This window comes from Coregonus clupeaformis, chromosome 10 (genome assembly GCF_020615455.1).
Source record: "Coregonus clupeaformis isolate EN_2021a chromosome 10, ASM2061545v1, whole genome shotgun sequence".
NCBI classification, from domain to species: domain Eukaryota; kingdom Metazoa; phylum Chordata; class Actinopteri; order Salmoniformes; family Salmonidae; genus Coregonus; species Coregonus clupeaformis.
Window position 1 is genome coordinate 19,061,490 of NC_059201.1, and position 13,864 is coordinate 19,075,353.

At 42.9% G+C, this 13,864-nt stretch overlaps 1 protein-coding gene across 2 annotated transcripts in view; it reads right to left on the minus strand.

Moving 5' to 3' along the window:
• The window catches only part of LOC121575277 (AMP deaminase 2-like), a 126,339-nt gene extending 116,526 nt beyond the window's left edge, over positions 1–9,813 (minus strand). Inside the window, exons 1-2 of one of the 2 annotated variants that reach the window (XM_041888256.2) lie at positions 9,397–9,813; positions 8,507–8,600 (exon numbers count right to left, since the gene is read on the minus strand). Coding sequence is in view for 1 of the 2 variants with exons in the window: in XM_041888254.2 (XP_041744188.2) it covers positions 9,397–9,406 (10 nt within the window). In the remaining variant the exon portion in view is untranslated. The remainder of the gene's footprint in view (positions 1–8,506; positions 8,601–9,396) is intronic. The other variant, XM_041888254.2, reaches the window with a different exon arrangement.
• Positions 9,814–13,864: the final 4,051 nt, after the last annotated feature.

Sequence of the window (13,864 nt, forward strand, 5' to 3'; positions counted from 1 at the left end):
AGTATGCTTGGGGTCATTGTCCATTTGGAAGACCCATTTGCGACCAAGCTTTAACTTCCTGACTGATATCTTGAGATGTTGCTTCAATATATCCACATAATTTTCCTTCCTCATGATGCCATCTATTTTGTGAAGTGCACCAGTCCCTCCTGCAGCAAAGCACCCCCACAGCATGATGCTGCCACCCCCGTGCTTCACGGTTGGGATGGTGTTCTTCGGCTTGCAAGGTACCCCCTTTTCCTCCAAACATAACGATGGTCATTATGGCCAAACAGTTCTATTTTTGTTTCATCAGACCAGAGGACATTTCTCCAAAAATACGATCTTTGTCCCCATGTGCAGTTGCAAACCTTAGTCTGGCTTTTTTATGGCGGTTTTGGAGCTAAGGCTTCTTCCTTGCTGAGCAGCCTTTCAGGTTATGTCGATATAGGACTCGTTTTACTGTGGATATAGGTACTTTTGTACCTGTTTCCTCCAGCATCCTCACGAGGTCCTTTGCTGTTGTTCTGGGATTGATTTGCACTTTTCGCACCAAAGTACGTTCATCTCTAGGAGACAGAACGCGTCTCCTTCCTGAGCGGTATGTTGGCTGCGTGGTCCCATGGTGTTTATACTTGCATACTATTGTTTGTACAGATGAACGTGGTACCTTCAGGCGTTTGGAAATCCCAAGGATTAACCAGACTTGTGGAGGTCTACAATTTTTTTTCTGAGGTCTTGGCTGATTTCTTTTGATTTTCCCATGATGTCAAGCAAAGAGGCACTGAGTTTGAAGGTAGGCCTTGAAATACAAAATTAAAATAATGTATGCACTCACTAACTGTAAGTCGCTCTGGATAAGAGCGTCTGCTAAATGATGTAAATGTAAATGTTCATAAGTATTCAGACCCTTTGCAATGATACTCGAAATTGAGCTCAGGTGCATCCTGTTTCCATTGATCATCCTTGAGATGTTTCTACAAGTTGATTGGAGTCCACCTGTGGTAAATTCAATTGATTGGACATGATTTGGAAAGGAACACACCTGTCTATATAAGGTCCCACAGTTGACAGTGCATGTCAGAGCAAAAACCAAACCATGAGGTCGAAGGAATTCTCCATAGAGCTCCGAGATAGGATTGTGTCGAGGCACAGATCTGGGGAAGGGTACAGCATTGAAGGTCCCCAAGAACACAGTGGCCTTCCTCATTCTTAAATGGGAGAAGTTTGGAACCACCAAGACTATTCCTAGAGCTGGCCGCCCAGCCAAACTGAGCAATCGGGGGAGAAGGGCCTTACAATCAGGCCTTAATGTAAAGTGGCCAAACAGAAGCCACTCCTCAGTAAAAGTCACATGAAACCCCACTTGGAGTTTGCCAAAAGGCACCTAAAGACTCTCAGACCATGAGAAACAAGATTCTCTGGTCTGATGAAACTCTTTGACCTGAATGCCAAGTGTCACGTCTGGAGGAAACCTGGCACCATCCCTACGGTGAAGCATGGTGGTGGCAGCATCATGCTGTGGGGATGATTTTCAGCGGCAGGGACTGGGAGACTAGTCAGGATCGAGGGAAAGCTGAACGAAGCAAGAGAGATCGAGGGAAAGCTGAACGAAGCAAGAGTTTTCATCAAGAGAGATCCTTGATGAAAACCTGCTCCGGACCTCAGACTGGGGCGAAGGTTCACCTTCCAACAGGACAACGACCCTAAGCACACAGCCAAGACAACGCAGGAGTGGCTTCGGGACAAGTGTCTGAATGTCCTTGAGTGGCCCAGCCAGAGCCCGGACTTGAACCCGATCGAACATCTCTGGAGAGCCTTGAAAATAGCTGTGCAGCAACGCTTCCCATCCAACCTGACAGAGCTTGAGAGGATCTGCAGAGAAGAATGGCAGAAACTCCCCAAACACAGGTGTGCCAAGCTTGTAGCGTCATACCCAAGAAGCCTCAAGGCTGTAATCGCTGCCAAAGGTGCTTCAACAAAGTACTGAGTAAAGGGTCTGAATACCTATGTAAATGTGATATTTCAATTTTTTATTTTTAATACATTTGCAAAAATTTATAAAAACCTTTTTTTGCATTGTCATTATGGGGTATTGTGTGTAGATTGATGGGGGGGGGGACTATTTAATCAATTTTAGAATGAGGCTGTAACTTAACAAAATGTGGAAAAAGTCAGAATACTTTCCGAATGCACTGTATGTACTTGTGGAAAACACTGCTATAGAGAGGAGGTCAGTAACCTGGCAACCCCTCCCTCAACAAGACATGGAAGCTGATCGTGGACTACAGGAAATGGAGGGCACACCCCCATCCACATCGACGGGGTTGTAGTGGAAAAGGTTGAGAGCTTGGTGCCCACATCATTTAGGAATTAACATGGTCCAGACACACCAACACAGTCGTGAAGAAGGCATGACAACGCCTCTTCCCCCTCAGGAAGCTGAAAAGATTTGGCATGGGCCCTCTGATTCTCAAAAGGTTCTACAGCTGCACCATTGAGAGCATCTTGACTGGTTGCATCACCGCTTGGTATGGCAACTGCTTGGCATCCAACCGCAAGGCGTTACAGAGGGTAGTGCGTACGGCCCAGTACATCACTGGGGCCGAGCTCCCAGCCATCCAGGACCTCTATACCAGGTGGTGTCAGAGGAAGGCCCCAAAAATTGTCAAAGACTCCAGCCACCCAAGTCACAGACTGCTCTCTCTGCTACCGCACGGCAAGAGGTACCGATGCACCAAGTCTGGAACCAACAGTACCCTGAACAGCTTCTACCCCCAAGCTATAAGACTACTAAAATAGTTAACCAAATACAGTGGCTTGCGAAAGTATTCACCCACCTTGGCATTTTTCCTATTTTGTTGCCTTACAACCTGGAATTAAAATGGATATGGGGGGGGGTTAGTATCATTTCATTTACACAACATGACTCCCACTTTGAAGATGCAAAATAAAAATAAATTGTGAAACAAACAAGAAATAAGACCAAAAAACAGAAAACTTGAGCGTGCATAACTATTCACCCCCCCAAAGTCAATACTTTGTAGAGCCACCTTTTGCAGCAATTAGAGCTGCAAGTCTCTTGGGGTATATCTCTATAAGCTTGGCACTTCTAGCCACTGGGATTTTTGCCCATTCTTCAAGGCAAAACTGCTCCAGCTCCTTCAAGTTGGATGGGTTCCGCTGGTGTACAGCAATCTTTAAGTAATACCACAGATTCTCAATTGGATTGAGGTCTGGGCTTTGACTAGGCCATTCCAAGACATTTAAATGTTTCCCCTTAAACCACTCAAGTGGTGCTTTAGCAGTATGCTTAGGGTCATTGTCCTGCTGGAAGGTGAACCTCTGTCCCAGTCTCAAATCTCTGGTAGACTGAAACAGGTTTTCCTCAAGAATTTCCCTGTATTTAGCGCCATCCATCATTCCTTCAATTCTGACCAGTTTCCCAGTCCCTGCCGATGAAAAACATCCCCACAGCATGATGCTGCCACCACCATGCTTCACTGTGGGGATGGTGTTCTTGGGGTGATGAGAGGTGTTGGGTTTGCGCCAGACATAGCGTTCTCTTTGATGGCCAAAAAGCTCAATTTGAGTCTCATCTGACCAGAGTACCTTCTTCCATATGTTTGGGGAGTCTCCCACATTCCTTTTGGCGAACACCAGTAGTGTGTGCTTATTTTTTTCTTTAAGCAATGGCTTTTTTCTGGCCACTCTTCCGTAAAGCCCAGCTCTGTGGAGTGTACGGCTTAAAGTGGTCCTATGGACAGATACTCCAATCTCCACTGTGGAGCTTTGCAGCTCCTTCAGGGTTATCTTTGGTCTCTTTGTTGCCTCTCTGATTAATGCCCTCCTTGCCTGGTCTGTGAGTTTTGGTGGGCGGCCCTCTCTTGGCAGGTTTGTTGTGGTGCCATATTCTTTCAATTTTTTTATAATGGATTTCATGGTGCTCCGTGGGATGTTCAAAGTTTCGGATATTTTTTTATAATCCAACCCTGATCTGTACTTCTCCACAACTTTGTTCCTGACCTGTTTGGAGAGCTCCTTGGTCTTCATGGTGCCGCTTGCTTGGTGGTGCCCCTTGCTTAGTGGTGTTGCAGACTCTGGGGCCTTTCAGAACAGGTGTATATATACTGAGATCATGTGACAGGTCATGTGACACTTAGATTGCACACAGGTGGACTTTATTTAACTAATTACGTGACTTCTGAAGGTAATTGGTTGCACCTGATCTTATGTAGGGGCTTCATAGCAAAGGGGGTGAATACATATGCACGCACCACTTTTCCGTTATTTATTTATTTGAATTTTTTGAAACAAATAATTTTTTTCATTTCACTTCACCAATTTGGACTATTTTGTGTATGTCCATTACATGAAATCCAAATAAAAATTCATAGAAATTACAGGTTGTAATGCAACAAAATAGGAAAAACGCCAAGGGGGATGAATACTTTTGCAAGGCACTGTAGCTACCCGGACTATCTGCATTGACCCTCTTTGCACTAACTCTTTTGGCGCAGCGGTCTAAGGCACTGCATCTCAGTGCTTGAGGCGTCACTACAGACCCCCTGGTTCGATTCCAGGCTGTATCACAACCGGCCGTGATTGGGAGTCCCATAGGGCGGCACACAATTGGCCCAGCGTCGTCCGGGTTTGGCTGATGTAGGCCGTCATTGTAAATAAGAATTTGTTCTTAACTGACTTGCCTAGTTAAATAAAGGTAAAATTACATACACTGCTGCTACTGTTTATTATCTATCCGGTTGCCTAGTCGCTTTACCCCTACCGATATGTACATATCTACCTCAATTACCTCGTACCCCTGCACATCGACTCGGTACTGGTACCCCGTGTATATAGCCAAGTTATCGTTACTCATTGTGTATTTTTCTCTCTGCATTGTTGGGAAGGGCCCGTAAGTAAGTATTTCACTGTTAGTCTACAACTGTTGTTTACGAAGCATGTGACAAATAAAATTGTATATGTTTTGATAGATACCTCAATTACCTCGTACCCCTGCACATCGACTCGTTACTGGTACTCCATCGACTGTACTTTTTACTAGTTATTGTTATTCTTTATTCACTGTGTATATACTAGGGATGTCAAAGTTAATGCGTAATAACACATTAATAGCTAGCTAGCAACCTGATAACTTGACCAGTGATTAGGCTATACACACATTTGGATGGCACAGGAAGAACTGAAATGGAATAGGCTACTCAGAGATGCTTCAAAGGTAGGCTGCATATGCAAGAGTGGGGTGTGTATGATGAAAGCTACAATCTATCTGCAATTTTAAAGCTGATCTACCCCCTAAAAAAATAAAAATAAAGAGTGGGGTGCATATGATTGTGTGTGTGTGAGAGAGGATGTGTGTGAGAGCGGGAGTAAGTGAGAGTGGGAGGGAGGGTGGGAGGGAGGGAGAGTGTGTAGGCCTATGTGTGTAAAGTTATGTTAACAGTACAGATAGTTAGTGTTTTCATAACATTGTCGGACACGTTTAAAAGCTCTTTGTATCCATAGAGCTAGCTCTTGGCACACTCATTTAGAATGTCTGAAGCTTTAACAGTACTTAAAGCTGTGTGTGTGTGTGTGTGTGTGTGTGTGTGTGTGTTGCGCACAAGTGTTAAACTTCAAGAACATTGATAGGAGGGAGTAGGCCTACGTAAACATTAAGAGCATTTACAGCTGTATGTTACAGTGACTTTTGTGTTGTTTATGGTGAAAACGCTATTAAAACATTCTGATGTAGATACTTTTGTGTTTCTGTCCCTTACAATCAAAGTATACCTGTAACTCAATGCACTGCTTTTTAAATGGAAAAATCTTTCTTTAGGGCAAAATTTGAGCAAAGAAAAAAAGTATTTTACTGTCACATATACCGGATAGGTGCAGTGAAATGTGTTGTTTTACAGGGTCAGCCATGCCATTAACTCGAATTAATTATTTTAATCGTTTGACAGCCTTATTCTTCGTGTCACTATTTATTTATATTTTTTATCTTTAACTCTGCATTGTTGGAAAAGGACAATAAATAATAATTTCACTGGTAGTCTACATCTGTTGTTTACGAAGCATGTGACAAATAAAATTTGATTTGATTTGGAACTGAGGTAATGAGCCACCGAGGGAATACTAAGTAAAGACCACCATCTAGTGGTAAGAAGACAACAACATCAAAGGACAAAACGTTATTTAGTGAAAATCAGTATCCCAGTCATCTTCACCAACTTTGATGCAAGGTTTACCTCTGATAGACATTTTGAACTTGACACGCAATTGTTGACACCTAAACTAATGCACACAATTTATCAGATTTGTATAAATGTATGTGACAATCAATAATTTAACTTTCAATACAGTCACTTGTCAATAGAACTGTAAAATATATATAATAACATTCAGTGTGGCAACCAGGGACGGCTTGTTCAATAGGGCGATATGGGCGACGCACTGCCAAACGGGAAAAGGAAGGGATTTTTTTTCTAATCAATTATATCACGGCAACAGCAGTTATCAGTGTTCACGTCTGATCTGCCAGCCACTAAATGTCAAATCAGGCTAAAGTCGTGCTTCAAATGGCCCCGCCCGTTTTTGGGGCGATTTCAGTCAAGTTGAAAATCGCCCAGAAGTCTCTCATAGCCTGTCATGTAAAATCTATTTTTTTCACATTTCAAAGCTTTCAATACATTCTCTATGGGTGTCTGTGGGCTTGCACTTACGCGCTTTCGTCATACGTGACGTAACGTTGAACGTAACTAAGACAATGGCGGCTATCAGCGTCTATGTTGCGACCTGCAGTGCGGCGTTATTTTATGTTTTTAATTTGTAGACTTAGTTTACAAACATTCTGCCAACCATGGATTTCCAGTGGTTGGTTTTGGACTGATCTTGTTGATCGTGTACATACCCGCTACGAACGGACTAAATAATGAAAACGCTGCTGGCAGCTGAATCCCAATACAGCTGGGAGACTTGGCTGGATGAGTCCCGGACAGAGAAGTGGAGCCGGCCACCTTCACCCTGGTCAGAGCGGACCGCGATCCTGGTAAGAGAGCGACTCTGTACCCCGACATTGAACTGCTTTCTGTGTCATTGCGACCTTACTATCAATTCAATTCAATTTAAGGGCTTTATTGGCATGGGAAACGTGTGTTAACATTGCCAAAGCAAGGGAAGTAGATAGTAAACAAAAGTGAAATAAACAATAAATATTAACAGTAAACATTACACTCAGAAGTTTCAAAAGAATAAAGACATTTCAAATGTCATATTATGTATATATACAGTGTTGTTACAATGTGCAAATAGTTAAAGTACAAATGGGAAAATAAATAAACATAAATATGGGTTGTATTTACAATGGTGTTTGTTCTTCACTGGTTGCCCTTTTCTTGTGGCAACAGGTCACAAATCTTGCAGCTGTGATGGCACACTGTGGTTTTTCACCCAGTAGATAAGGGAGTTTATCAAAATTGGGTTTGTTTTCGAATTCTTTGTGGATCGCTGTAATCTGAGGGAAATATGTGTCTCTAATATGGTCATACATTTGGCAGGAGGTTAGGAAGTGCAGCTCAGTTTCCACCTCATTTTGTGGGCAGTGTGCACATAGCCTGTCTTCTCTTGAGAGCCAGGTCTGCCTACGGCGGCCTTTCTCAATAGCAAGGCTATGGTCACTGAGTCTGTACATAGTCAAAGCTTTCATTAAGTTTGGGTCAGTCACAGTGGTCAGGTATTCTGCCACTGTGTACTCTCTGTTTAGGGCCAAATAGCATTCTAGTTTGCTCTGTTTTTTTGTTTGTTCTTTCCAATGTGTCAAGTAATTCTCTTTTTGTTTTCTCATGATTTGGTTGGGTCTAATTGTGTTGTTGTTGTTGTTGTTGTTGTTGTCCTGGGGCTGTGTGGGGTCTGTTTGTGTTTGTGAACAGAGGCCCAGGACAAGCTTACTTAGGGGACTCTTCTCCAAGTTCATCTCTCTGTAGGTGATGGCTTTGTTATGGAAGGTTTGGGAATCGCTTCCTTTTAAGTGGTTACTATCTGCCCCGTGAGTTCCCCCAATTGTTTGTTACCGTTGTGTACTGTTGATAATCACAAGTTTACTGGAGAACTGAGACCAAGTAGAGACTTTGGACAGGGTGGATATGGTATAATAAAGGCAGTTTATTCAGAGGTAAAGATATCTGGAATCGCGTGCACGGACTCGTGCACGTGTGTAGGTCACCTAAATCATCAGAAAAATTGCCCCTCCTGAGAATTTTTTCAGGAGCCGCCACTGGTGGCAACTGCCAACACAGTAAAAGGGTGGTTTCAGTGGAGGAAAAAACAACTACTGCAGGCTGTCTGCAACATTCCAAGAAATCTGACCCAGTTTTTTTTTTTTTAAGGACTGACTTCTGTGGTGCAGCTACATGGCTAGAAACAGAGGCCTACATTTTTCCCAGGGAATAAAAACATTACCCAAAAGCCCCAAGTCTATAGCAGACAACCAAGACAAATGATGCCAATGCAATCTTACAGCCCTTACCCCGAGAATGTTGTTGGGGAATTCCTCAGGTTCTTACTCATTCTTCTGTGCTTTTGTTTCAGGCTCTACTGGTCAGGCTTCCTTGCTGGATACCCTAGCAGTAAAAATGAGACCAGAAAGCTGTCTCTTTTCGTTTTTTCTGCAAAGCTCAGGGTATTGCAGATGTGTTTGAAGAGCTGCACACACCCCTCACCCTTCCATCACTCCTCCCTGAAAAGGATCCTGAGTCTGTCATGTAAAATCCTGCCCCCCTTTTCCTGAAAAGAAGTGAATTTCACCTCCCTTGTCCTGAGTGACATAACACCGAGGCCTAGAGATGATAGGCAGACTGAGTGCAAAGTCGGCAGTGTTTTTCCACTGCCAGGCCACTGTTATATCAACATTTGTAGGTAAACTTTCATATCAGTTACTACTGTCATTGTGTATCAGTGCACATATCCATGCATAACAGTCTAGTCACTACAAGAAAATCAACGGTCATAAAAATCCTCAATTACCGATCTGGGTGCACCGTGCAGCATTGCTTTTATTGAAACAATGCAACTTCAATATGTGATGGCTTGGTACCTCTGAAGTAAAATACTGACAGCATAGAAATGCTACAATCATGTAATAAACCAACTGTCCTGGACTGTCTAGGTAGCTAAGTGTGCCACACATGATTTACAAGTAACAGCTTCTGTTCTGGCTAATGTGGCTCTCTAGATATTTTACATTTAGTAAGCTAGCTACTACTCTACTCATGAAAATAACTTGAACTGTGTATTTTACATTGTTTAGCTAGCTACTATAAATTAAGTCACATACCAAATGTAACTCAACAGGATTGGTCATGAAAGTTCTGACATCAACACGTCGTTAGAAAAACACTGGTTCAGCTAGCTACTTACCACCTGCCATTGTTGCAGCCTCAGTCTCAGCTCGAAGAGGTGATGCAGACAGTCGCAGTAGCTTGCCTTGCCCTAGGAAACAACTGGTAACCTTGCTGTAGCTGACAGTTGTTGTTTCTCTCAGACGTCCCGAATACAGCCTTATAACAACTTTTCACTGGTAACTAGCTTGCTAGCTAGCTAGTTTTGTTAGCTCCAACTGACCAGTCAAGAGAATGTGGAAATATTCCAGAAATGTGAATTTATTGTCTAGCTATAGACACTATCTATTTGCTTGAGTAAATATATTTCCCCCACCGAATGTATATCTATCTCATCTCATCAGCTAGCTATGTTAGCTTAACAATTCGATTCGTTTTGTTGTTTTGTCATTTTTTTACCATTTGGCTGCACTTTTGACAGACGGGAATTTATTAGCGGTTTTGACGTAAAAAAATCACATACAGAAAAAAGTGGACAAAGTTTTAAAGGGGCCGTGTTAATTAGTTGTGCACAGGTCAGAAGTCAAGTAGGCCTACTAGTCCATGAGCCAGACCACCATGTTTGAGCCTTTGGGCTCACTTGGGCCAATGATGTCTCATAATGATTCTTTTGAAGGTCTATTTCCCTAGAGTTGGAAAATGTGTGATAGCAGTGCAGCAATGGTAGCTTTCTCTGTGTTATCACTCTTTCTTTCATCCCTCCATCCCATAAATGTTTCCCATAGGGATTTTACCCTATGGAAAAACAATGTCATTAAACAACAAGTTATTGCTCATGTATAGCCTTTAATCATATATCAGTGGAGAGCTTAGATTCACAGTTATCCATCAGACACATTTTCAGAAACTTCAGGTCAACAGAACTTTGACATCTAGAGTACATATCAGAATTACCTGTATAAATGGCTTTAAAACAGAAACCCTGATACATTTTAAACTTTGTTTGACAAGTGTGTGCCTTTCCAAATCATGTCGAATCAATTGAACTTACCACAGGTGGACTCCAATCAAGTTGTAGAAACATCAAGGATGATCAATGGAAACAGGATACACGTGAGCTCAATTTCGAGTCTCATAGCAAAGGGTCTGAATACTTATGTAAAAAAGGTATCTGTTTTTTATTTGTAATAAATGTGCAAAAATGTATAAAAACCTGTTTTCGCTTGGTCATTATGGGGTATTGTGTGTAGATTGATGAGGATTTTATTTAATCAATTTTTGAATAAGGCTGTTGGGCCTCCCGAGTGGCGCAGCGGTCTAAGGCACAGAGGTGTCACTACAGACCTGGGTTCAATCCCAGGCTGTATCACAACCGGCCGTGATCGGGAGTCCCATAGGGCAGTGCACAATTGGCCCAGAGTCGTCCGGGTTAGGGGAGGGTTTGGCCGGGGGCTTTACTTGGCTCATCGCGTTCTAGCGACTCCTTGTGGCGGGCCGGGCGCCTGCAGGCTGACCTCGGTTGTCAGTTGAACAGTGTTTCATCCGACACATTGGTGTGGCTGGCTTCCGTGTTAAGCGGGCAGGTGTTAAGAAGCACGGTTTGGTGGGTCATGTTTCAGTGGACGCATGACTCGACCTTCGCCTCCCGAGCCCGTTGGGGAGAAGGGGTAAAATACAAAAAAAATCTATAAAACAAAGACTAATGGTGGAAAAAGTAAAGGGGTCTGAATACTTTCCGAATGCACTGTATAACCAACTTTGAAAACATCAGCTACAGTGCCTTGCATAAGTATTCATCCCCCTTGGCACTTTTCCTATTTTGTTGCATTACAACCTGTAATTTAAATGAATTTTTATTTGGATTTCATGTAATGGACATACACAAAATAGTCCAAATTGGTGAAGTGAAATGAAAAAAATTACTTGTTACAAAAAGTTATAAAAAATAAATAACGGAAAAGTGGTGCGTGCATATGTCTTCACCCCCTTTGATATGAAGCCCCTAAATAGGATCTGGTGCAACCAATTACCTTCAGAAGTCACATAATTAGTTAAATAAAGTCCACCTGTATGCAATCTAAGTGTCACATGATCTGTCACATGAGCTCAGTATATATACACCTGTTCTGAAAGGCCCCAGAGTCTGCAACACCACTAAGCAAGGGGCACCACCAAGCAAGCGGCACGTTTGGTGTTCGCCAAAAGCCATGTGGGAGACTCCCCAAACATATGGAAGAAGGTACTCTGGTCAGATGAGACTAAAATTGAGCTTTTTAGCCATCAAGGAAAACCCTATGTCTGATGCAAACCTAACACCTCTCATCACCCCGAGAACACCATCCCCACAGTGAAGCATGGTGGTGGCAGCATCATGCTGTGGGGATGTTTTTCATCGGCAGGGACTGGGAAATTGGTCAGAATTGAAGGAATGATGGATGGCGCTAAATACAGGGAAATTCTTGAGGGAAACCTGTTTCAGTCTTCCAGAGATTTGAGACTGGGACGGAGGTTCACCTTCCAGCAGGACAATGACCCTAAGCATACTGCTAAAGCAACACTCGAGTGGTTTAAGGGGAAACATTTAAATGTATTGGAATGGCCTAGCCAAAGCCCACACCTCAATCCAAATGAGAATCTGTGGTGTGACTTAAAGACTGCTGTACACCAGCGGAACCCATCCAACTTGAAGAAGCTGTGGCAGTTTTGCCTTGAAGAATGGGCAAAAATCCCAGTGGCTAGATGTGCCAAGCTTATAGAGACATACCACAAGAGACTTGCAGCTGTAATTGCTGCAAAAGGTGGCTCTACAAAGTATTGACTTTGGGGGGGTGAATAGTTATGCACGCTCAAGTTCTGTTTTTTTGTCTTATTTCTTATTTGTTTCACAATAAAACATATTTTGCATCTTCAAAGTGGTAGGCATGTTGTGTAAATCAAATGATACAAACCCCCCAAAAATCCATTTTAATTCCAGGTTGTAAGGCAACAAAATAGGAAAAATGCCAAGGGAGGTGAATACTTTTGCAAGCCACTGTACACCTATTGCTTAAACATTGCCCATATTGTGCCATTGACATTAGAATGTTGGAAGCTTAGCCATAGAATTCCATGTAATGGGGCAGCTATGTTTTTGGATTGTAACTTTGGTGACAGAGGCACCAATTTGCAAACAGACAGCTAGAACAGGGTTTAAAAAATATTTGTAGATACAGGGCCATCACAGAATTCCCTCATTAACCCCACATAAGCCTTTTCCCAATATGGCTGCCAAACAACTCAATGGGTTCTTATTGGACAATTTCAATGACCATACTTGTATAAAATATAATTGTAGTATGCCCCAAAATATCTTAACATTTTCATAGTGACATAGAATACACAACCACATGAGCCAGGTGTGCTAGATATAAAGCTGCCAATGGACGACATAGCTGCACCTCAATCCACCTCAAACGCCCTCAGATGAACAGTAACTCATATTGCACAGAATGAGGCCAGAATCCTGAGGCTAGAATAGTAAGAAAGTGTATTTATTCCATTCTTACTCACTCACTTAAAGGCTCTGTAATACTTTCCCTGGCATTTCTCCCACTCAGACAAGTAGGGCACAAAGACACACACACAAATAAAACATTGTCTATTTATAGTCTATATACAGTTTATATATTGTAGCCTGCACATAAACACAGTTTTTTTTTCTGTATTTTTTTGGTAAAAGAGTTGGATGAGATGTGAATGAACATATTCAAACATGTCTAGAGCGTCCACCTCAGTCACTCTCAGATTAACTCAAGTAGTTCATATTGAACAGTGTCCTGGGGACAGTTGGATGTGCATTTATCCAATCACCCTCTTACTTCCTACTCAAGGGTCTGACTGGCCGACTAGTCACTCAGGTGAGCAGAGGGCAGAGCTATTCCGAAAGAGGGGTGGACTAGTATCATTACCCTTGTTCCCTGCTACTGTACCACCAGCACTGCACTGCACCCCCCAGCACATCTCAACCAGCACCCCTCTCACAGTAAGTGGCCATCTGCTGGCCTAAGCTGTGGCCCAAGATTTAACAGGGGCCTCTGGATAATCTTGTCAACAGATCAGCTGCAGCAGGCCAATCCCATGATGCAGCAGGAAGCATATAGTCAAAGATTGAAGGGTCAGAATTAGAAAGGGACAACGGAATTGGAGGATGCCCTAATTAGCAACCCTGTTCTAGCCATGAGACCAATATCTATTTTTCTCTCTTTCACTGCAGGTTGGGCAATCTCATAGTATATGTAGGTGGAAGGGTCCCCTGTAGCTCAGTTGGTAGAGCATGGCGCTTGCAACGCCAGGGTTGTGGGTTCGTTTCCCACGGGGGGCCAGTATGAAAATGTATGCACTCACTAACTGTAAGTCGCTCTGGATAAGAGCGTCTGCTAAATGACTAAAATGTAAATGTATAAGGGCCAATGTCTGGCTTTGTCTTCATGCAGCACAGTTAGCCACCTACCTAGTTGGCAAACCACAACTACAGTGCCACTCCATTTGAGTTTGTTCACATACAGTAT